General features: G+C 42.6%; 3 protein-coding genes across 4 annotated transcripts; 1 reads left to right on the forward strand and 2 right to left on the reverse strand.

Moving 5' to 3' along the window:
* Window positions 1-56: 56 nt before the first annotated feature.
* atg2b (autophagy related 2B) lies at window positions 57-14,695 on the reverse strand. 2 transcript variants are annotated; one of them, XM_084569599.1, is made up of 43 exons: window positions 14,478-14,695; window positions 13,518-13,928; window positions 13,242-13,404; window positions 12,968-13,120; window positions 12,773-12,875; window positions 12,354-12,516; window positions 12,090-12,269; window positions 11,900-11,996; window positions 11,639-11,803; window positions 11,382-11,533; window positions 11,120-11,231; window positions 10,584-10,827; window positions 10,311-10,473; window positions 10,080-10,172; window positions 9,690-9,878; window positions 9,039-9,312; window positions 8,840-8,948; window positions 8,560-8,761; window positions 7,686-7,828; window positions 7,379-7,536; window positions 7,112-7,287; window positions 6,851-7,001; window positions 6,539-6,741; window positions 6,071-6,151; window positions 5,850-5,956; window positions 5,673-5,765; window positions 5,510-5,580; window positions 5,349-5,425; window positions 5,086-5,256; window positions 4,853-4,985; window positions 4,570-4,769; window positions 4,256-4,485; window positions 4,047-4,164; window positions 3,758-3,943; window positions 3,579-3,680; window positions 3,393-3,471; window positions 3,099-3,309; window positions 2,947-3,016; window positions 2,766-2,848; window positions 2,526-2,647; window positions 1,684-1,838; window positions 1,444-1,593; window positions 57-1,334 (listed from the first exon to the last, which is right to left on the reverse strand). In XM_084569599.1, the coding sequence occupies exons 2-43, from the start codon at window positions 13,677-13,679 to the stop codon at window positions 1,104-1,106; spliced, it is 6,225 nt and encodes a 2,074-aa protein (XP_084425725.1). In that variant the 5' UTR covers window positions 13,680-13,928; window positions 14,478-14,695; the 3' UTR covers window positions 57-1,103. The 2 variants fall into 2 exon arrangements, with proteins under 2 accessions (XP_084425725.1, XP_084425724.1); XM_084569598.1 differs by having other exon boundaries at window positions 14,595-14,630.
* Window positions 14,696-14,747: 52 nt separating this feature from the next.
* gskip (gsk3b interacting protein) lies at window positions 14,748-18,236 on the forward strand. The gene is made up of 3 exons (XM_084569600.1): window positions 14,748-14,962; window positions 16,763-17,008; window positions 17,091-18,236. The coding sequence occupies exons 2-3, from the start codon at window positions 16,766-16,768 to the stop codon at window positions 17,247-17,249; spliced, it is 402 nt and encodes a 133-aa protein (XP_084425726.1). The 5' UTR covers window positions 14,748-14,962; window positions 16,763-16,765; the 3' UTR covers window positions 17,250-18,236.
* Window positions 18,237-18,883: 647 nt separating this feature from the next.
* Window positions 18,884-21,259, reverse strand: LOC311505359 (NPC intracellular cholesterol transporter 2-like). Its single transcript, XM_084568877.1, has 5 exons — window positions 21,188-21,259; window positions 20,813-20,926; window positions 20,144-20,248; window positions 19,867-20,036; window positions 18,884-19,423 (listed from the first exon to the last, which is right to left on the reverse strand). Exons 2-5 carry the CDS (start codon window positions 20,889-20,891, stop codon window positions 19,340-19,342), a joined length of 438 nt encoding a protein of 145 aa, XP_084425003.1. The 5' UTR covers window positions 20,892-20,926; window positions 21,188-21,259; the 3' UTR covers window positions 18,884-19,339.
* Between the last annotated feature and the right edge of the window lie 88 nt (window positions 21,260-21,347).

Raw genomic sequence — 21,347 nt, forward strand, 5'->3', positions numbered from 1 at the left:
GCGGTCTGTTTTTCACAATAAAACTTAACTCTAAACCTCAACTAAAATATCTCCCCCATCAAGATCAAAACATTTTAACTATACAGAAGACGAAGAAAAAACAACATACCTTTGCTGATGACTTGAACCATTTTTATTTCCCTTTCATGCTTTTAATACAAATTCATGAATCAACTGTACAAGTTATGTACAAGAAAATTATTTTTTTCACATAAACTAGAAGGTGAGCAAATCAAATGTCTGCAACACAACATTTCACATCAAACATCAATATCTACTTTAAAAAAAAAAATCTTTCAATTAAGACTTTGCTTGAAGAGACCTCCTTATAAGAGTTTGTATCAATGATTTGAAGGTGTGAGCAGCAGACTGAAGCATCTTAATCGTTTTTAAACTTAAAAAGCAGCTTTTTCGGGAGAGAAGCTGTTGTGAAATTACTGACCACAGCTCAGAATAAAACTGTTACATTTGTACAACATATCTGTGTCGTCCTTCCATCCATCGTTAATTTGGGAAGGTAACCCTTCATGTCGCTTAAAAGTGCTGATTACAGAAAGCTGTAAAACATTCAGTTTCTAAACTTGTTCTCTTATGTTTGCATGAAATGTTGCACATTGGGTTTATTTACAGTAAATAACAAGGCCTACATACAGTACATGTTATATAAAGTAAGGGCCATTACACCTATAATATTAGTGTTTGTTAACACCAAGTAGGATAAGAGAATGGAACCACACAATTTGTAAACAGAGCTCTATGAAAATGAAGTAAATGAGACAACCTGTTTCTTCACCTGCGTTTACATTTGAAAGAGCCTTGTCTATTCTACAACAGAAAATGACCCACAATAAGATATGTGGGTCACAAGCTGATCCATTTTCATATATCCCTTTGATAATACATACAGTTGGACAATGCTGTTGACCATGAAGGCACTGTGAGGGAACCGGTACGCTGACATAAGCTGAATCACAGTAGCTCAAACTGCCACGAGACAAACACTAGTTTATTTACAGCAGTGCTTGCCGTCTACCTTTCTCTGTGCTCATATTGGCTGTGCCCGCTGCACAGTTATGGTTTCTGGAACTGTATGGCATTGAGATTTACTCCTCACCTTGCCTCCACTTTTGTGACTCCTCCTGACGGGCGTCAGGGTGAATCTGGTTCCTCATCCCTCCTAGCACGTTAGACGTGGCTTCAGTGGCCATGATGAGGGGCTTAACTACTGCTGGTGGCAGCTGGCGGAGAACCCCACCGACTGCCCCAGTCATCCCACGCTGCTCGTGTTCCCGCGTGGCTGTGTCATAGATGGTCAGTGCAGTGTCTGTGATCCCCTGTAAGTGGAAACACCATGAAATCTTTACTAAAAAGTTAAATACAGATTCTCTTCATTAATGCAAAAGAAGTGAAAATATTAGTCATTCCTCATTAAGGTCTGTTTACCTCTTTCACCACAGTGTACGCTTTGGCTACACCTTCTCTAAGGTCAACAGGCTGATGAGCCAGTCCATAATGGGAGAACCGTTTTATCCTCTTTGTGTCTCTCTCATCCGGCACTGGAGACACCATGTCATAGGCTGTCTCAGCTGCTGCCTACAGACACAATAACAATTCATTTGATTCATGCCTTATGAAGGAATTAATATTAAACACTTTTTATGTGATAGGGGAAGACGACTTTACCTGGATGGTCCGCACCATCCTGTTGGTGAGCTCCAGAGCAGCCATAGCAGTAGAGGTGCCAAAGGAGGCAGTGCCACGCTGAAATCCACGGACTATCCGACCATCCTTTCTGTATTGCTCAATTGGGAGCCAGACCAAGTCCCTGAGTCCATGAACTGAACAAAACATTGGTCTTAAGAACAGGGCAGGAGAGGGTGAATTTTTTGGGACTCCCGCGGGAATACGGGAGTCAATTTCACTGTTGGTAACTTGATAGGGACGGGACGGGATAGAGCAAATAATCAACGGGAGTGGTACGGAGCTAGAGATTAAATTAAAAAATGGTGCTGCAATGCAGTGAGTGCGCCCAACTTCAGACAACAACATAGGGAGCAGGACGGGATTTGGGAGCCTTTCTCTCGGGAGTTTGCGGGACAGGATATTTTTGGGGGGCAGTCACGTGATCGGGATATGACGGGAGTATTTTTGAGGGCTCGGGATTGGATGGGAGCGACAACTGATTCCCGTGTCACCCTCTACAGGGCAGTACTACATGCAACAGATAAACCTGAATAAGTAACCTCTCAAATTGTAAACGTCCACAGCGCTTATTCAATGAGATCAGCTTCAAAAACACAGGCAACGTGTGATTCTACACCTTTAACAATAAAAATTTCGATTTTATTTTGTACAATGTTAGTTAGTCCTAACACTTACAGAGAAGACATCTGACCTTTTTTTTCTGAAACATAAGTTTACAGGTTGCAGATCGTAGAATAATGATGTATAGTATAGTAATAGAAACTGGAAGACATAACCATAAAAAAACCTGTGACTGGGTTAAGAACAAGTGTTTTACTCACCAAGTTTTACCAGAGTATGAATCGGTGCGACACCACTCAGTATTCCTTGAAGCTGGTTCGTCTTGATGTCATTTAGCCACTCGTTTATTGCATAAGAGAACAGCTTATCCACACCTAATAACCTGAAATACAGACAAGCGTTACCTTACTATGAAGAATTAATATTGATACAGAAATATAAAGTATAATACATCATTTACTGTCTCATTACAATTTAATATAGATATTCTGAGAACGTACCCTTGTCTGTAGCACAACTGCCTCAGTTTCAGCTCTGAACAATTCAGCTGTGTCAACCCAAAAATAATCCCTGCAAATGTTCCCTGAAACAAAGCATTCACAAAATTATTCATAAAGAACTAATGACATAATATTGAGCTGATAAAAACTTCAGACTGAATCCGCTTGTCCTCTCTTGTACCTGGTCCATCGACACGTGTTTGCCATGGTAATCCAGACGAATGGGAACCTCAGAGGTAAATCGAAACTCCCTGTTAGGAACAGAAGGCGTTACACAAATTAGACAAGAAATTTGGGGAATTTAGGGGTTTGTAAAATTTAGTTACTATGGACCTAAAGAAGATGGGCTGGTCTGTGAAGGGGGAAGCAGATGCTTCGTTGTCATTTGCTTCTTCCCTGCCAGATGTGGAGAAGCCATTGTGGCTCAGTCGTCTCTGAGCAGGCACTGATATGATTGGTGCTGGATCCTGACTGCTGCTCGTCTGCTTGGAGAAGCTGCATGAGATCTCTGGGGCTGCTGCTTTCTTCGTGGTAACACAGACGGCTGCAAAACAAAACACCACCAAGAGCCATGAGCTGAAAGCAAGATTCACAGCAGTAGGTGTTTTTGAAAGTCATTGGTCTTACTTTCTTGGGCAGGCGGTGAGAAGAACTCAACTTCAGTAGTAAGACTAGTAAAGAACTCCTTTAAGAAGAATAGTGCATCCTTCAAACAAAACAAAAAAAAGAGGCTGTCACTTATATGTTACAGATGATGCTCAGGGTCTGCCATATCTGTGACACGCTGGATCAATCATCTGTAGCGGTATGTACCTGATCAATATTGAGGCGAAGCGGCATCAGGGAGACACGTAAACAGCACTCTGGAGGAGCCTGGCCTGACTCTGGACACATGTGCAGTGCCTTAACAGTCAACTAAGCAGAAAAACAATCATTATGTTAAACCAGGTAAACGTTTAATGAGACTGTTTTGAGTGTGTTGCTATCCTCACCATGTTAGAATGGGCTTTTCGAGGCATTTCTTTACTTGAGTACAAATAGAGGAACTTGTTCATCTGTGAGGTAGCCAGTCTGTCTCGAATCTCCAAGTCCTGCACAACAAACACCTGCCGGGACACTGGCTGGTCGGCTGCTGAACGAGCCGGGGACTGTGGGTACACTTCATGCTGAAATCTCACCTAGGGAAATAATAAAAGAAAAACTAAATGGTAAAGAAACCTGTCTTTATTTTGCCTCTATTTGATCAGAATGAACATTTATTCCCAGTAAGATTAACTTTACCTTGCTGAGTTGGATCTCCATTAGGATGTCGGGGTTCCTTCCTCTTCCACCCGCAGCACGCCCAGAAGCCTTAACTTGTCTGACAGGAGTCTGAGAGGGGGAGCTGTGAGGTGTAGATCTGCAAGACACCAACAACAAAACTCAAACTAATCTGTTTCCCTTTGAACACATTTAAACTGAATCCATAGTTAAAAATGTTCAGGGCTCACCCCCGGCTTCTAGCAGGAGACACTGTAGAAATTGCACTCCCGAAATCTTTTCCACCATAAAGATGCCAGATGACAGAGATCTCTTTGATGAGGTAGCGAACCTCTGGGATGGGAAAGTTCACGGCTCCACGGCTGGAATCACTCCCATACAGAGGCTGACTAAAGTAGTCGTCTTTGATTTCCACTGGGTCCGAGGTAAGTCGTTTAACCACTGGCTCCTGATCTTGATCCTGAAACACATATTTCTTACAATAAGGCAAGCTGCTCACTGTGTTATGTAGCCTATGCGACTGGCAGAACAAGTGTAACCCAACCTCTCCTCTGGATCCTGGAGTTTCCAAGATACAAAAGTCGTCCGTCTCTTGGGCCAGATTAGGAGCAGGTGTGATGAGAGGAGATGGAAGCATGGGGTAGGTAGGACTGGACTCTTGGGTAACATTCCCACTCTCATCTGGGAACAGGAACAGGTCTGAGCGAGGTGGGTCATGGTCCTGAATCTGCTCCTCACGTGCACCTGCGCATATATGTATAAAATATCATTAAGCAACATAACAACCCTCATGGAGCCGACACTTTATCACTGAGCCAACTCTTCACCATTCTGCTGCGGCGCTGGTGCATGCTGTCCATCAGTCTCCTCCATGGCTTCACTCATAAGATCCTGTAACATCTGCTGCTCAGTCTCAGCGAGCAGTGAGGTTTGAGATGTTGGCCGGCTAGGAACCTCCGCCTGTCCAGAAACACACCCACACTCACTAAGCATGTACGACTGGTTTTGCACTGGCATTGTAATTGTGAATCACCAGATGATGAGAGCCGTCACCGCTGACCTTGCTTCTTTGTGTTGTGCTGCTGTGCTTGGCTTCTGGTTCTGTAGGGGGAAGTAAGTCTCCATAGCTGGCGACGTACTGGATAAGGTTCATGAGGGCGGCACAGGAGTCCGAACACGTTCTGATGTGGATTACGTCACTGGAGCAGCGCAGCTCGAATCTGGGCTCCGACTAGAAGTAGTAGGGAAAATGTGTTTAGAAATTGTGAACCAAGTTTCTGAATGAGAACGCTATTACTTTGTCTAGAGGTAGATAAATCTTACCAATTTTCCATCTACTCCAGGCTTGACAGCCGTAATCCTTAGTTCCAGTGTCCCCATATCTACCACTTGGACATAGTCTGTGATGAAAACCATCCATCGGTCAAAGCTCCATATACACATGTTAAACAGTTCATTCAAAATCGTCAATGAAGTCAACTTACCACGCACTAGATTGACAGAGACAGCGTTACTCTTGTCTGAGAGGAACAGAGCAGCTTCATCCAAAATAATCCTGAAAGCGACATATTATTATACATACAGGGTCGACAACTTCACTAGATCTTTGTTGAGCTTAGTCACAATTAAACACTTCAAAGGTTTTACCTGAGTGTTGAGGAGGAATGGTCTAAAGAGACGCTGCTGGAGATGCTGAAAGTCTCAACAATCAGTAGTGATCTGAGTGGCAGGTAAAGGGGTCTGTTAAGAGAAAAACAAACGCCATATTAGAAAACGGACACGTAACAAGTTATTATTCAGCGGTTGTTCTGAATTCTACTTTACCTATAATCTAGAGAGCAGCTCCATAGGTGTAGATGTAGAGTGGTGACGGACGTAGGAGGGGCATAACCCAACACGGGTTCATCGGAAACATTCAGAAAGTCAACAATCTGTTGCACATAAATCGGCAGTAAGATTACAAATGTCGGATTTTATCGTACATTTTCTTCATACGCTCTTTAAGTTTGAATATTTAGCAACATGGTGGCCTCGGTTAGTTTTACCTGGTCATACCAGCCCAGGCTGGGGGGGACCACTCTGTGCTGGAGCGTCGCTCCCCTCACTCCAATAGCAACCAGAAATTCCTACATAACAAGGAACAAAATATCAAAGTGAGTGGCTTGATTAATTAAAAACTGATATCGCTACATTACAATAACTCACATTACTGTAACAGCACAGTACAGAGTTCAAACAAACTGAGATTTAAGGAGAAGTGTTTAAGACAACCTGGTAAATCTAAAGGGTTGCAACTTTTTTCCTTCTACTTTTTCTCCAATCTGATTTTGGTGAAACAAAGTAGAGATTTTACATCATCAAGTCTTTAAAAATTATTTAAATATAAAACCTTTTATTTAGTATATGGTACTGGAGCTTTAAGAAGACTTTGTTGAAGTGGTTCTTAACATTTTTTCAGAGCAAAGAACAATGCTGTCTCGATAATACAACACATTTCCACGCAGTACCAGTACCTTGATGTTGCGCTCCGCGTTCTGTGATGAGATTTTGACAGCGACAGACACCATGCTGCGAGCTTCCAGACCGATGCCCTCCGAGGGCGTGGAGGATCTTTCTGGAGACGTCTCAGACTGGTAGATGGTCGGCTCTAGCCAATGAGGATGCGTCCTGCATGGCAACTTGATGTCTGAGATAGCAGTGCCTCCATCGACAAGTCCTGGATGCAGACACAGTATTGTTGTACAGTAGTGCTCTACGTAGCTTAGGTCACATTTTAACAATAGTATCATAAAGGAGTAATATTATAGTGAGTGAAAATGGTTTACCTTGATGATACATGCAAACGCTGCTAGTATGGAAGCAGATGTAGTGTTGGTCTTTGTAGCCTTCATACTGAGTGACACTGAACAATACAGCATTTTTCACCTCCATCCAGAACTCTCCATGTTTGTTTTTCAGCACAGTTTTATCTTCCTTCTGCAACAAAAACAAGTGTCTTAGCTTCACTTTACACACAACAACCTCTTAGAATCAACAAAATAAAACTGGTTGTTCTGTAAGTGATGTCAAAAAGAGTGTGAGTTTACCTTAGCGTTAGCTTGAAGAGCCACCAGGCCATGATTGACACTGAGGATGACAGAGAAAAGACTCTGGGAGGACTTGCTGTGGGGTTTGGGCTTTTTCTTCTTACGAGATCTGAGACCCATATCAGAGGCAGGGGAGTAATAGTGCACGTGCTCCTCTTCTGAGCCACTGCTATCCTCTGCAAGAACAGCACAATGAATGTTTATGAGGAGACAAGCTTTAGGATTTTACTACTATAAAATGATGTGTATTGTCCTTTCTCTTCTCACCCTCAGGACCAGTCGAGCGGAACTGGCTGAAGCTGTCCTTGGAGTAAGTGTTGATCAACTGGCTGGCGACAGAGAGTCCAACTCCATATGGCATGTTCTCAACGGTCTCCACTGGGGATGGAGCAGTGGGCTCCCACAGCAGCAGGTCATTGTTTATTCTAAAATATTGATAATATTCATTTTACATGTAAAGCAGGTAGGGATGAAGAACAGGTGGCAGTTTGATAACTGTGACAGACCAATGCTGATTCTTTATAACATATTAGCTGGCTGTCTGTACTCTGTGGGTAATTTCCAAATGACGTACCTGTTGTGTAATTTCTCATAAAACGCTTTGCTAGGAAGAGCCAGCTGCACGTTGGGGAAACACAACTCGAGGACAAAACGAGAGTTGTTCATGGTTTTTTCCTGGAACTCTGTCATCTCAGCAACATCACCAGGAATGACCATCTGGAATAATAAATAAATAAAAAAATTATGTCACCACCTGCTATGTCAACAGGTTAGGTATGCAAAGCAGTTCTCTCACTGCTGTTTGCATAATAATGCACTTGTTGTCTATCAAGCAGAGAAAATCCTCGCTTCTGAATGCAAATGTTTCCACCTACATACGAAGCACACCCGCCATGGACCAATGCCATGTTCAAAAATGTGAGACCTATTTTGCCATTAAGCAAATCTGAAAGGGAATGTTTTTATAGATGCAGATTTTATAGAAGCTACTGTAACATCAAATATATCAGTCCACTAATACTGTGTGTTATTAATGCCCCTGGTTCAAACTGGGTACATTTAAGAGTTTGAAAAGTTGCTGTTTGGTAGTCACATTTGTTTGTGACCTTGTTCTACACTAGGATTGGACATGTCCCCTACACCATTCGGAAATTATGTGCAATGAAAGCTTAAAGTCTCCACATCACATTCAGATCCAGTTGGGAGTAGGATTGCCTTTCAGACTTGTTGTGACGTTACAAATCATTTTTATGTGAGATTTTACACAGAGACCTATCTGAAAACAATCCTCTGGTATAAGACTCTGAACAGAGTGAAGGTTAAACACCCAAGTGAAGTAATACTGACCAATCAACCCTAGTATCTGTTTGTTTACATTTAAGCAAACAAACAGCAACAGGCTGTAATTTATCATTTTTGAGTTACGCAGCCCTTCATCCATGACCCACCTCTTCATTCTCATACATGACCCTACGAGAAGAAAAGGGCGATGGCTCTGGTTTGCCGAAGTCACACACATCCTTTAGTGAATGAGCGGCCCCTTCCTCCTCTTCTTCTTCGAGGGAATGGTCTTCAGCCCCCTCGTCATCTTCAGCTGTCACACGCTCAAGGATTGAGTGGACAGCGGTGGGGTTCATCTTCAGAACAATCCTGGACAGAGAAATGTAATATGACTGAAAGATACCGCTGACTGGACGGATCAGTTAGAGGTCAGTTATATAGATTTACCTCGGCCAGTCAAATTTCACACTTTCAGATGTCGACATTTCTCCATCCATGGTGTTGGACACTCTGAGGAACCGGGCAGCTGGTTGATCCGGCTCCTCCTGGAATTTCCCTGTGTAAATGGAGCGTAACAGAAGTCAGTCAAGAGCAACGCTACAGCCAATAAACAAATCTTCAGAGGTCAGTTTGGAAACTGACGTACCAGTAAGTTCCCTGAACGTGAGCTCCATTTTGGTTTGGTCAGGTGAACTGCCACCCATGAACTCGGTTTTTACTTCCAGGTCTTCAAGCTCCAGGTGGAGTATTTCTTTCTGCAAGGACTTCTTGAACCAAGGGCCCCTCTCCTGATCTGAACGCAGGTCAGGGATGGGGAAGCGCACTGCGATACCAAGCACTGGGGCATTGACTGTCACCGTTACGTGACAGTTGGTGGGAGTACGGCTGTCATCAAGGAAAACCTCTGTAAAGGCTTTGTGCTGTGAGATTTGTGTAGAAAGACAAAGATGGAGATAAAATACAATGTTTTAGAACCGATTAATATGCAAAAGAAGTGCTAAATAAAGGTGACTGAAGTGTTTGGCTGGTTCATTTCACCAACTGACAAGACTCGTCAGAACTGACAGAAAAGACAGGAAGCCAGGTAACAGTCTTCACTCAGCTAGAAGGTCTCAGTATTGTTTTTATACACTGATTTGTCAATTTTATGAATTGGACCTGCAGTATGGGCCTACAGTAAATTGGCGGTTTGTATGACGTAGACATCTGTCTGCAGAGATTACGTTGATGCGGAAAAGTTGAAAAGTTTGAAGCCTAAAATTAGGTGACGGACATCAACAGACATCAAGACCCTTACCAAACTGACGTGCTTATTGTAAGATGTATACATGTGGGAGGCCATCATCTCTGTAGTGGCAAGTTTCTGAGGCTGCAGTAGTGAGTTGAGACGGTCCACGATACTGATGTCCAGCTCAGAGCGCACAGCGCCCAGCACCACCTGAATCTCCGCTTTCCTCGGGATGGTGCTGAGTCGCACCTGGCCGCCCTGCACAGTGAGACAAAGAGTTAATAATAGAAAACCATGCAGGAAAAGCATTTGAATGCTAAATGTCCACTGTGTCTACACGCTTAAAAAGTGATGAGTATTAGCTGACTGCAATCTGAATCTTCACCGCGAGATGCTGCTAAATGTTACACACTGGACATTAGTGTTGTGGTCTCATATTGGACTAATAAATGCAGTTACCTGAGGGCCTCTGCGCTCAGCCTGTTTGTAAAGCAGGTGAAGGCAGGTGGTAAGCGGCGCATCAACATTGGCTGTGGTGTCAAATGTCAGGAGCTGAAGTGTGACAGACAAACTAGTGTCAAACACTCTTAAAGTCAAGCCAGCCGCATCTTTCAGGTGTTCGATATGCATAAGCAGTGTTCAACCAAAGCTTAGTGTACTGAAGAATTAGCTTAGGGTTCAAAGTCCAACCTCGGTGTACTGAATTCCTCTTTGGGAGCCGCCGATGACCGCCTCAGAGGGGAAGAGACACTCCAGAAACTCCATCTGGTTGAGGGAGATGTCAGTGCTAAAGGTCCGCAGGCTGGATCCCTGACAGTGTTCGTAGCTGATCTTCAGACCCTGGCCTACAAACCTGGAAATGTAATCCCAAATCAGACAGATTTATACATTCAACTCACAAACCTGTCCTACGGAAAGTAAGACAACCTTGCTCAATAGCAACTAGTGGAAAACAAAGCGCACCTGAGGTGGTCATGGGGGCAAGCCTGATTAAACACTGTCCGAGACTGAAGGAAAGCAGCTGGGTCGAGCTGGCCTGGGCCCACTGTGCTGAAGAAGTGTGCAGCCAAGGGGCCAAGGGGACTGGGAGCAGCATGTGGTGGTGGCAGTGGATCAATATGGAGAATTGAGACAGCCAGGCTGCTCAGTGTCAACCTCAGTACCAGCTCTGGCCTTGACTCATCGCCGTGAGTTTTGGAGAGATGAGCTGAAATACGACAACAGATACCGTAGTCCAACAATAACCACGCAGGGCGTTGTAGATTTTCACTTAACAAAACACTTTATCAGTAGATTTCACTGATTAGTGATTGCTTTCAACAATGCATGAGGAACTAATCAGGGAAACCATCTGATGCAATCTGTAGTTGTTTACTCATACACAATTGTCAAGTAAACTCCTTTCCTTCTTCAAAGCTAATGGCCACAAAAAGACCGGCAATTAATAAAGCAATATTTATTACGAATGTATGTGTCTATTAATCTATCATAGAGCTTACAGGTTTGCCTCAATAATTTGGGAGGGAGCTGTGAGTCTCGTGACTGGACAGGAGTTTCACTAGTTTGCTTGTCTCTTTGTCGTGGTACATCCATATAGTCATCCCACAGAGCCTAGAAACACAGATATACAGATGACACCATATTAGGAGAACACAAATAATAATTTCACTACACAAACTAAAACATCCATATTCAAAGTACAGTTTGTACAGCTTAATATGTTATCAGGATAAAAGATTACCTGACAAAAAGAAGACTTACCGTTGCATTTCCAGAGGGAGACTCTCCTGGGGAGGCAGAGTAGTTACTGTTGAGTGACAAGTCCAAGTCTACAGTGGGGGGTTCACCCAGAGGAGGGAGGGACGACAAGCTGTGAGACATGTCCATGTCAGCCATGGAAAAGAACACGTCATCTACATCACCAATAAAACAAAAAAGAATAGTTTTCATTAAAAGGGTGATTGATTCAATGACACCTGACTTCCAGGAAAATATACAGGTTACAGGTTAAGTCCAACCTCGACTCGACACAGTTCTGGTGGTCTGGCTTTCAAAAAGGTCCGGGTCGGCTCCTGGCACAGCAGTATCTTTCTTCAGACACCGGTTCAATTCCATATGGAGCCGATACTCATCCTCTTGCTGCATGGGGCGACTCTTCCTATCCTTAGTCCACTCCTGTGCACCTTCATGTGAAGAGAAAGACATAACTTGGTTGATGACACGTTTACGCTGTTTGGTCCAAATGTTTTCCTATCATCCGTAAAGAGAGGGACACTTACCTGAACCCGAAAAAGCTCCAAACAAGTCCAAAAGGAGATGAACTTGCCGTGGGGACAGAAGAATAATCAGCGTATCAATGTGTCCAACAACTTCCAGCTGAAAAGCAAAGCAGGCAAACATTTTTACGTCTGATGTTACCTCAAGGGCAATACATAATCTGGGATATTTTTTTGTGTGTGTTTTGCTAACCTTTGCTCCAGGCATAGCTAGGTTGTTTTTCAGAGTGAGAGACAACTCTATTTTACCACCGAGGCTCCCAACCTGCACAGGTTCAAAGGGTGTTGTAGAGGATACAGGCTGCGTGAACTGGGGATGAGGTTCACATATTATTTTAGGATTCCAGCTAGGGGAGAGTTTTGGCTCAGTTTCCTGCAAAATGAGAGGAAAAGGGTTTAGAAGGAACATACACGTGGAACTCCTCTGGGCCTAATTTGAAATGCTGGCTACACGAACCGTTGGAGCAGGTGAAGATTTACAACCCGCACGAGATGCATCTGAGAACTCGTCCCAAAATACAGTGATTCCTTCCATCTGAATGTTTTTATGAGCAAACGTGGTTGGCTGATGCACATTTACACTTGAACTCTCCTCGCCAGTTTCATCACAGTAAACAATCCTGAAGAAAACAAAAACACACAATTAGTTTAAAAAAAGACCTGCGGAATGACAGTAAAAACCTAGAGATATAAGAGCTGTCTCCCAAACATTTAGCTGCACGTTGCACCGTGTAAAATCTTTAAAAAAAACTACAAGGTAGGGTACTTTGTCTTCTTCCACCTATGATGGTGATGAAATAAACTGATAACAACTGCTTTAACTGTGTTCAGTTACTCTGGAAATTACCTGTTGTTCCACTGACTGTCAAAACTTACTTGCTGATTCGAATCTCAAGAGCGATTCCAGTTTTAGAGTTTTCTGGAATGTGTTCGACTCTGAGAACAGTGTCCAAAAATGTCACTTTGACTCTTCTCAGAACTGCAAGACAGGAAATTAAAAGATATTTCTTTACACAGTCTCAAGTAAGGTAAGTTTGCTGAATGCTGAGAAACAGCAGAGATATAATTTACCCGTCTCTATCGTTTCTGCAAACTTCTCTAATCCTTCAAAAGGCTGGAAGGTCTCTCCCATATCATCAGTGAGTTTCTGGCTCAGGCATTCCTTGGCGAGCTGCATGCTGCTTGTCATGAAACTGGACCAGTACATGGGCTCAGTGCCAGATGCTGGAAGTACAACCACGGTGACACATTTGCTTTTATTAGGAAAACTCACCCCCTTTCCTTCTATTGCAAAATGATTTTCCTTGATGGTGTTGCAGAGGCACATGGCGCAGTATTTCCTTACCAACTCTTGGTCTTGGTCTGAGCACCATCTCCAAACCCTTGACCTCGAGGGCACAGTTTTCCTGGAGCAGAGCTGCCCATGGGACCGTTAGAGAAATAGTCTGGATGAACCCTGTAATAACCTCAAAGGGGGCATCGGCCGTCTCCAGGAGCTCATTGAGCGACTGAGGAACAAGAAATAATGTTGAAACTTCTTCTTGATTCATATGAATTCTGTTTTTTAGTCAAATAAATTAATCTGCTGCATTTCCTGCTACAGGCGTAATATTACACCTACCCATTTATCCAGTGGCACTTGTGCGAGGGACCCCGTGCCTTGATAAAGGTCAAGACTGAGCTGATCCAGGCTCAGCTTCTCTTGTAGAAAGTTGCCCAGGTATCGGTGCAGGAGGTATCTGCAGGCCCGCTTCTTGATGGACTCAGAAAACGGCCAAGGCATCTTGATTTAGCAAGCGAACAGTACACAGGTAATGGAATGGGTGTTGAGGCTCTGCGACTAAATGCTATAGCTACCCAGACAGCTATGGATTAATCACTGGTGTTACAGTTGTGTCATCCTGTCGACTTGAACACATCGAGAAACCGTGAGCTCAAACATCCTTCATATCCCAAGTAAAGGGACACTCTGGAGGATGTGTTGACACTCAGAGATATGTGTGGGAATTGGTCCGACTCCAGTTTGCTGCACCTACAGGAAACACAAACATATGGTGCCCCCCTTTGTAATTTGACACTTGACACAACATGTGACTTGACCAGAAATATTTACACAACACATGCGAAATCAACAAGGTCCATCAACTGTTAGCGGGATAATTCAAGGCAATTTAACTACTATAAATTGCCACTGGGCATCTTTGCAATATACTGCAACGTAAACTATCCAAATACCGTTTGTGTGGTGCTAAGCGGACGTCTGTCCTACTTTTAGAGCCACTGTAAACCTGCAAATCATGCTTGCTAAAAAGCTGTTAGCATGCCACAAACTTGCTATTTCACATCTACCCTTGGCGATGTTTACTCACACACAGTTGTCATGGGCCGACGGGGGCTGTGCTGTAACTGCTGGCTAGACAAAGGCATGTCATTGAGCTAACTAGCCGGCTAGCATGCGTGAAATTAGCTAGCGGGATGAAGCTGTCAAAAGCGGCAACATTAGCATAGCCAGCTACCGTTTTAGCTAAACACGTTAGCTAGCAAGCTAACCTAAAATCCAACAATTTCGAAAGTTGTCTACCTTCATAAGTCAGGCGTACGCTGACGCAAACACTAACCACACAGTCGCCAGGTCGACAGGCTGACATGCACGAGTTAGTGGGAATAACTGAGGATATTAGTGCAGCTCTTAAATTACCTGCTAACTGAGTTGTTTACAAACACTTTCATGACTCCGCACCAACTGAGCCCGCACGCTCCGGGGTGGGATTAGCCAGTGACGTCACAGCATGGCGGAAGTGTTTGGTCCACGGTACCTTACTGGGTCACGATCCGATGTCTTTTTTAGGTAGTTATTTAGCGACACATCACAGAAACTAGGCGCAGGAGAGGAGTGTGCGTTAATGCGTCTTTTATTTCCTCTGACTTCTTCATAAATCGGAGCAGCTTAATATATTTATTTGAGGTCAGGTGACGCCTGTTCGACTGGACCTTTTCCTCCCACGGACGGAGAGCTCAGTGTGGGCTGGAAGCTTCCACGACCGGAAGAACACAACCAGCGAGGAGGTGAGAAAAACAAACGCAGTTCGGTTAGAAATCGTTTCTGCTGCACGATCAGACCAAACCAGTGATTGTTGTTGTTAATTATATTAATCATTAACGTTTTAGGTTTACGCTGCACTTTCGCTAATCGGTTATTTTGGGTAAATCAGGGGCTTATGGTAGTTTAGCCCAACATGTAGCAAGTGCTAGCCACCTAATTTAGCCCCCTCTCGATCAGTCTAGAGGTGTATATGAGTTAAATAAGTATTTGCATGAAACTTAAACGTTGGTTTAATATTAATTAATATGTATGTGTATGGACAGTTATCAGACCCACTCGCTTTAGCTAGCTGCACAGGGATGCTGCTCATGAGGGTCCTCAAGATGTCGCTGTTGTTTATTGAATAAAATAAAATCTCATTATGTAAATTCATTTAACATCCACTGCACAAATAAATGCAACATACACTTGCATCAGTTAATATAATTCTGACGATTAATAAATAATAACAGTCTTTTTATAGGGTCAATTTGCGTTAAATGCTTTTTTATTCAAATTTTATTGCTTATACGTTTGTGTGTTTTAGTTTTCATTTATTTCAACTTCTTCTGTTACTTATATTATATATACAAAACTTCACAAATAAAGAACCACAAGATATTTTGCTAAAAGTCTTGTCTTTAACTATTCTGATCAGCAGCTTAAACCACAGTGTAATACTACCCAATCTAATAGTGAAAAATACATGCAGTGTGCAGCTGATTGGATGTGTCCTGTTGTAAATGGGAGGATCCATTAAGTTAAGGCTGTTGGGCGTCTCTGCTCATCATGCAGGCATCCAGCCAACAGAATGAACGATGACAGTGCCAGATGTGAAGCAACAGGCAACAGCTGATCTGACATGCGGGAAGAAGGAGTTCATTGCGCAGTTTAATGCAGCTTGACATAAATAGGGCATCACAGGATTCAGCTTACTCAACAAATGCACCGGCGTTAGGCAACGCAAACAGTAAACATGCAGACGCAGATCAGGTGGTTCTTTTGAGTGGTATAAGTGAGTTGCAAACCGGGATCCGCTCATCAAAGTGCTCAGGCAGGTCAGATTTCAGTCATTTTGAGGGACGGAAACAAAAACCACAGTGCGTACATCTAGCCGGTTTAGCGCTGGGACGCTCTGAAAATAATATTCAGTCACACGTTGGACCTTTTGGAGATTCTATCCCTTGACAAACTGAAGCTAAACCAAGTATGGACATGTCTGTTAAAGTTATGCCTCATAATTGGTTGGAAATATGTGGCTCAGTTGTGCAGTGTTGTGTTATTCTAAGCAGATATATATATATATATGAACTTTAGTTCCTCCATAACACATTCAGCCTTTCCACACAGGATGATATGCTGAAAATAGTCTACATTGCATGAAAAAAAAAAAAAAAAAAGATTTCACTTCTCTTTTGCACACACACTGTCACGCTACATCACAAGACCTGCCACTGCACTACGACCCTGTTAAACTTACACCGCTGCTGACGCTTAGACAAAGATGCATTTTCCCATTTTATGAGCAAATGTTCGACTTTCAGTTCAGGACTGCGCACACACTTATCATTCCTGTCAGTTTAATACTTAACAGGGATGATTGTCCCATGAATGGAAAAAGTAGCTTGTAGGAATGGCGGTAAAGCTCAACACATTCTTATCTGATTACTGAAGTATAATCATGAGGATGTGGGGAACGCATATCGTTTTGGAATTCAACACATTTTATTTCCACAGACGGTGAAATATGTTCCTCAGTGGATGTTGGTGTTGTTGTGTTGCAGGGGATGGAGGTAGACTGCCAGCCTGAGGAGTCCATTGTCTCTGCTTTTGATGAAGACTCTGTTGAGCTCGGCGACGTCAAAGACATGAGGCTGGAGGCGGAAGCCGTGGTCAATGACGTTCTCTTTGCCGTGGCTGAAATGCACGTGTCACAAAGTCTCAACTGCGCATCGGATGTGGCCTACATAAATGTGGAAACAAGAGAAGGAAATCGCTATTGTCTGGAGCTCACGGAGGCCGGACTGAGGGTAAGGCGCTCTAACAGTGGCTTCTTGTTTGGTTGCTCCGTGTACGGACTTTTTCCAATTAATAGCTAATTTCTATCCACAGGTGGTGGGCTATGCTTTCGATCAAGTGGACGAGGAGCTGGGCACCCAGTATCACGAGACCGTTTACTCGCTTCTGGACACGCTCAGCCCTGGCTACAGGGAGGCCTTTGGGAATGCTTTGCTCCAGCGGCTGGAGAGGCTGAAACAGAACGGACAATAGGAAGCACCAAGACGCTGCATAAGTTGTACAAGTTGACGACGACATTTGGATATGAGCCAATGATAACCGAGTGGTCAAATACTTCAGCCTAATATGTGATGTCTAACTGCCTAGCTGCCACTACAAAAAGGGTAACCCTGCCCTATCAACTCCAGCTTTTGTTCCGAGTTCATGCCATTCAGTGACTTCATGTTAGGTTTAGTGACTGCTGCTGCTGCTGCTTGGCTCTGTTGCGACATTTTGTTGTTGACTTTTCAGTGGAAGGATCTTTCAGCTACAACAGATTTGTAACGGCGCACATTGGTCAGGATTTCTGCCCCTTTTATACTCATTTAAAAAAAAGGAAAAAAGCTCTGAGAAAGAAACAAAATATATATTAATAGAGCTCCAGTTACACCTCCTGCCTTGCTTGCACTAAAGCTGTGACCTGATATCTGCTCCAATATAACCAAGTATTTTTTATTCAGCAGGTGTCTCTGTGAGAGCCAGAGCTATAGTCTCACATAACTCATAAATACTGCCTTAACGACTGACTTTTAAAAACAAAAATGAGTTCATTAATTTACGTTTTACTTACTTTATATTGGCTGAGTTATTGGTATTTTGTGGGGCTCTCATTTCTCATGGATAACTAGGTCAGAAACAATAAAAGCTAATTTCAGAAGCTCAGATTACTTTGTAAAATAATGGTTCACTGTAATTAGTACCACTCAAGTTTTGTTTATGCATTACTTATATTTCTTCCTCTTCATTGCACAGTGCATCTTAAGCATGAATTATAGATGTTAGCTGCAAATATACTTTCAGTTCTGTTAATATTTGAAAGGGCCATGTAGAGCTGCTTTAACATATCGGTTTACAATACATTTGACCTGGTTTAACTTCAGTGTTATGAAATCTACTTTAAGAAAACTTCTTCCGTCTCTGTATTCATACTTACATTCCTTGCTTTGGGCCTTTACTCAGACCAATAAAATCTCAGAAGTGTTTCTGCCTTCAAGTTTCTTTTTTCAATTTTACGGTACATGGACATTTTTCCACATAAATATATACGTATATACTTTTACTTCACTATATTCATCTGGAAGCTGTAGTCACTTGTAGATGTTTACATTATGAAAAATAAACTTGAAATATAAAATTAAGTATATAAAAACTACATTTTCACTTAGGGCCTCATGCCACATCACTGTCTGAGGACCGAATATGTAAATAATCAGACTTTACTTGGGACCCAGCCCCAATGCATCAATATTCAGCTTACAACTTCAGCTTCTGCATAAAGTTTCTGCACACCATCTAGTTTGACATCTTCTCATTTGTGTGTTGCAATAATTTCAGTAAAACTGGTTCAACATTTGCTCAACACAAACTTGCAGGGTGAGTCAAAGGATCACAATTTACCAGGAAATTAAACTTCTACATATCAGCCAAAATGACTCACTGTTGTGAAATTTATGTCAAAATAACTTTAAAGCACTTCCTCTATTGATCCAAATGGTTTAACATTTAAAAATAAATAAACACTTTAGTAGTCTAAGCCACTCGCAACTTTTAGCAGGTTTTCACTCAGGCGCCTTCATTATTCAGTTGGAAAGTCCATTTATTGCTTAATTAATCCAGTTTGCCCAGTACACATTAGATTTTCCTTTATTAGAATTTTTTTCCTCCATACAATTTCCAACAAGTCAGGTAGCACATGGTCAGTAAGAAATATTACAAAACTTATAGCAAAGAAAAAGTACAGAATATACCTTTTCTGACTACACAGCAGCCGGTAAGTCAAGACATTTGCACGGTAGTGGAATGTATTTGAGCCATTCACACAATTAACCTAATTTCTCATCAACATCGCTTAAAATTAACCGTTGGGAAGGCACAAAAATTATATATAAATGTGCCCTTTATTTCAGCAGGATGTAAGATGCATGTGCAGCCAAGTCTTGCAAACGAGTGAAAGACACTTAAAAATCAATTTGATGAATTAATAAAAAGATCTTGCTGGAATCATTGACATTCTGTAGGTTTTAGTCAAAGCTGAATCCCTTTTAAAAAAAAGAAGGAGAGGTATAGTGGCTAGTTTGACAGGTTTACACGATCTGAACAGGGAATTCAATGCAGAACAAGTCATTTTGGTTGTCGTCTTTCAGTTCCCACTTCACCACCAGCTTTATCTAGAGAAAAAACACAGAAGAGAGTGGTCAGTGAACAATGTGTACGTAGCGTCTCAGGAAATGAGAAAGGGGAAAAAAAAAAGAAAAGGGGAAGCATAACATCTGATATGTCCCTTCTGATGGTTTAAGATAAAAAAAAGTTTAACCACAAATTAAACGGAGGTATAAAGGCTGTCAAATCTATCCAAGTTAGTCAGGCAACACCGACATGCCTCATACGTCCAATAAGAAAAAAGTCACAGGATTTGATGCATCGATGTTTCACACTTGATTACATCTCAATATCTGAATAGGCAGACCGAACATTTCTCATCTGGTGCCATCTTTAACCCCCATATCCCTCCTGTGTAGCAGACTTCCAAATACTTCCACTGCATGAAAATAGAAAGCGAGTACCCAGAGCTGAGCCGCACCAAAACACGGCCGAGACGTGTACGACTTACTGCAGGATACTCCGTCTTCACAGGCAGTGTCGTCGCATAGGTGTACGTCTGCTTCCGGATGGGACACTGGATTCCAGACTTGCAGCCGTCTGCGTTGGGAATAGGGAAGGGGATGGGAACGCCGGCAATAATGCCGTGAACCACCGCTGTGCTTGTCTTGCTGTCCACAACTTTGAGGTAAAAAAAGTGACATAATCTTTTAATTACAAAAACCATTTATATCCTGGGGAAGTACTCCACCACACACACAAAAAAAAAAAAGATGCAGCCCACTCACCACTGGTGAACGTCACGTTGACACTGTAGTCTTGTCCTTTGTGTAGCTGGCATGGCTGGGTGGGACACGGGCTGATGTCAACTGCGACAACTTTTCCAACGGAGCCTGGAGAAGGACATTGAAAAAGTTTAAACACCATAAATCAACATGTGAAATATTCAACAGCATTTTTTGTTTTAATGTGCACCATTTATAGCCGAGGTGAGCAACTCATTGCAGACAATCCATCTCGCTTCCTCCTTCAGTAGCCAGACATGAGTAACATGCTTGACTTAAGTTTCATAATCAATCTTTCCAGGTTATATTAGAAAAGTAACTCTGTACATACAGGATGTGCAAGGGTTCAGATGTCATTGTTACACTCAATTTTTGATTAATCTGGATATCAAAGCACTAAAATATAGACTTTTAAAGAGCATACACTGCTCAGACCTGTGAGGATACCACGTTGAACCAGATGGTATAAGGCACCAATTAATGGTGTCAAATGTAGGGCCTTTCTGAGCCATATCATTATGATCAATACTGTTGTAATGTCTTTCAGCAGAAACTGAAAGACATTACTAGACGTCTGAGTCATACCTCCATTTGAACCTAAAACGTCTCTGGCGTGTATATATTCGACAGCAGATGCAAATTCTCACACAAAGGCAGTCAGGTGAAACTTACCGCAATCAAAGAACTTCACCTCGGCACAGGTGACCCCCATCAAGCACAACAAAACGACGAAACCGGCCAGGGAATCCATGTCTCTTCAATGTGTGTGTGTGTGTGTGTGTGCGCCTAAAAACGAGAAAATAAGTTGACTTTATCAGTGCAGTGAAAAGACAAGCGGTCAGCAAAAAATGTTCAATCATATGACTTCGGGGTTGTTTCCCCTCAGTGCCCCGAGAGTAGCTCTGATTACGAAGTTTAACATAACGAAAAAAAAAAGACAACAACCGTTTCATTACTTGCCCATATGGTAAACAACGCAAATACCGACGAGTCTTCTCATTAATAAAGTAAGAAGAAACACGAAATCTTTTAAACAACAAACCGTACCTTTGAAAAAATTCCGTCAGATCCCGAAGCAGCAGCAACAACAGACGACTTCTCACTTCCCTATGTCACGAGAGGGGAGCGACGCCTTTTTATCAGCACATGGGTGTTTTCCTTGCCCGAAATTTAGCCTGTCAGGAAACCCTCTTTGCGTTAACACCCC

Source organism: Chelon labrosus (genome assembly GCF_963514085.1).
Source record: "Chelon labrosus genome assembly, chromosome: 20".
Classification (NCBI taxonomy): domain Eukaryota; kingdom Metazoa; phylum Chordata; class Actinopteri; order Mugiliformes; family Mugilidae; genus Chelon; species Chelon labrosus.

Excerpts from the sequence above, each read along its gene's own strand:
- atg2b (XM_084569599.1), bottom strand. The coding sequence starts at position 13,679 with ATGCCTTGGCCGTTTTCTGAGTCCATCAAGAAGCGGGCCTGCAGATAC. Across the intron at positions 4,486-4,569 it reads CTCCAGGATCCAGAGGAGAG|GATCAAGATCAGGAGCCAGT; the intron begins GTTGGGTTACAC and ends TATGTGTTTCAG. Across the intron at positions 1,335-1,443 it reads CGTACACTGTGGTGAAAGAG|GGGATCACAGACACTGCACT; the intron begins GTAAACAGACCT and ends TTCCACTTACAG.
- gskip (XM_084569600.1), top strand. The coding sequence starts at position 16,766 with ATGGAGGTAGACTGCCAGCCTGAGGAGTCCATTGTCTCTGCTTTTGAT. Across the intron at positions 17,009-17,090 it reads TCACGGAGGCCGGACTGAGG|GTGGTGGGCTATGCTTTCGA; the intron begins GTAAGGCGCTCT and ends TTCTATCCACAG.
- LOC311505359 (XM_084568877.1), bottom strand. The coding sequence starts at position 20,891 with ATGGATTCCCTGGCCGGTTTCGTCGTTTTGTTGTGCTTGATGGGGGTC. Across the intron at positions 20,249-20,812 it reads GGTGAAGTTCTTTGATTGCG|GCTCCGTTGGAAAAGTTGTC; the intron begins GTAAGTTTCACC and ends GTCCTTCTCCAG. Across the intron at positions 19,424-19,866 it reads TGAAGACGGAGTATCCTGCA|ATAAAGCTGGTGGTGAAGTG; the intron begins GTAAGTCGTACA and ends TTTTTTCTCTAG.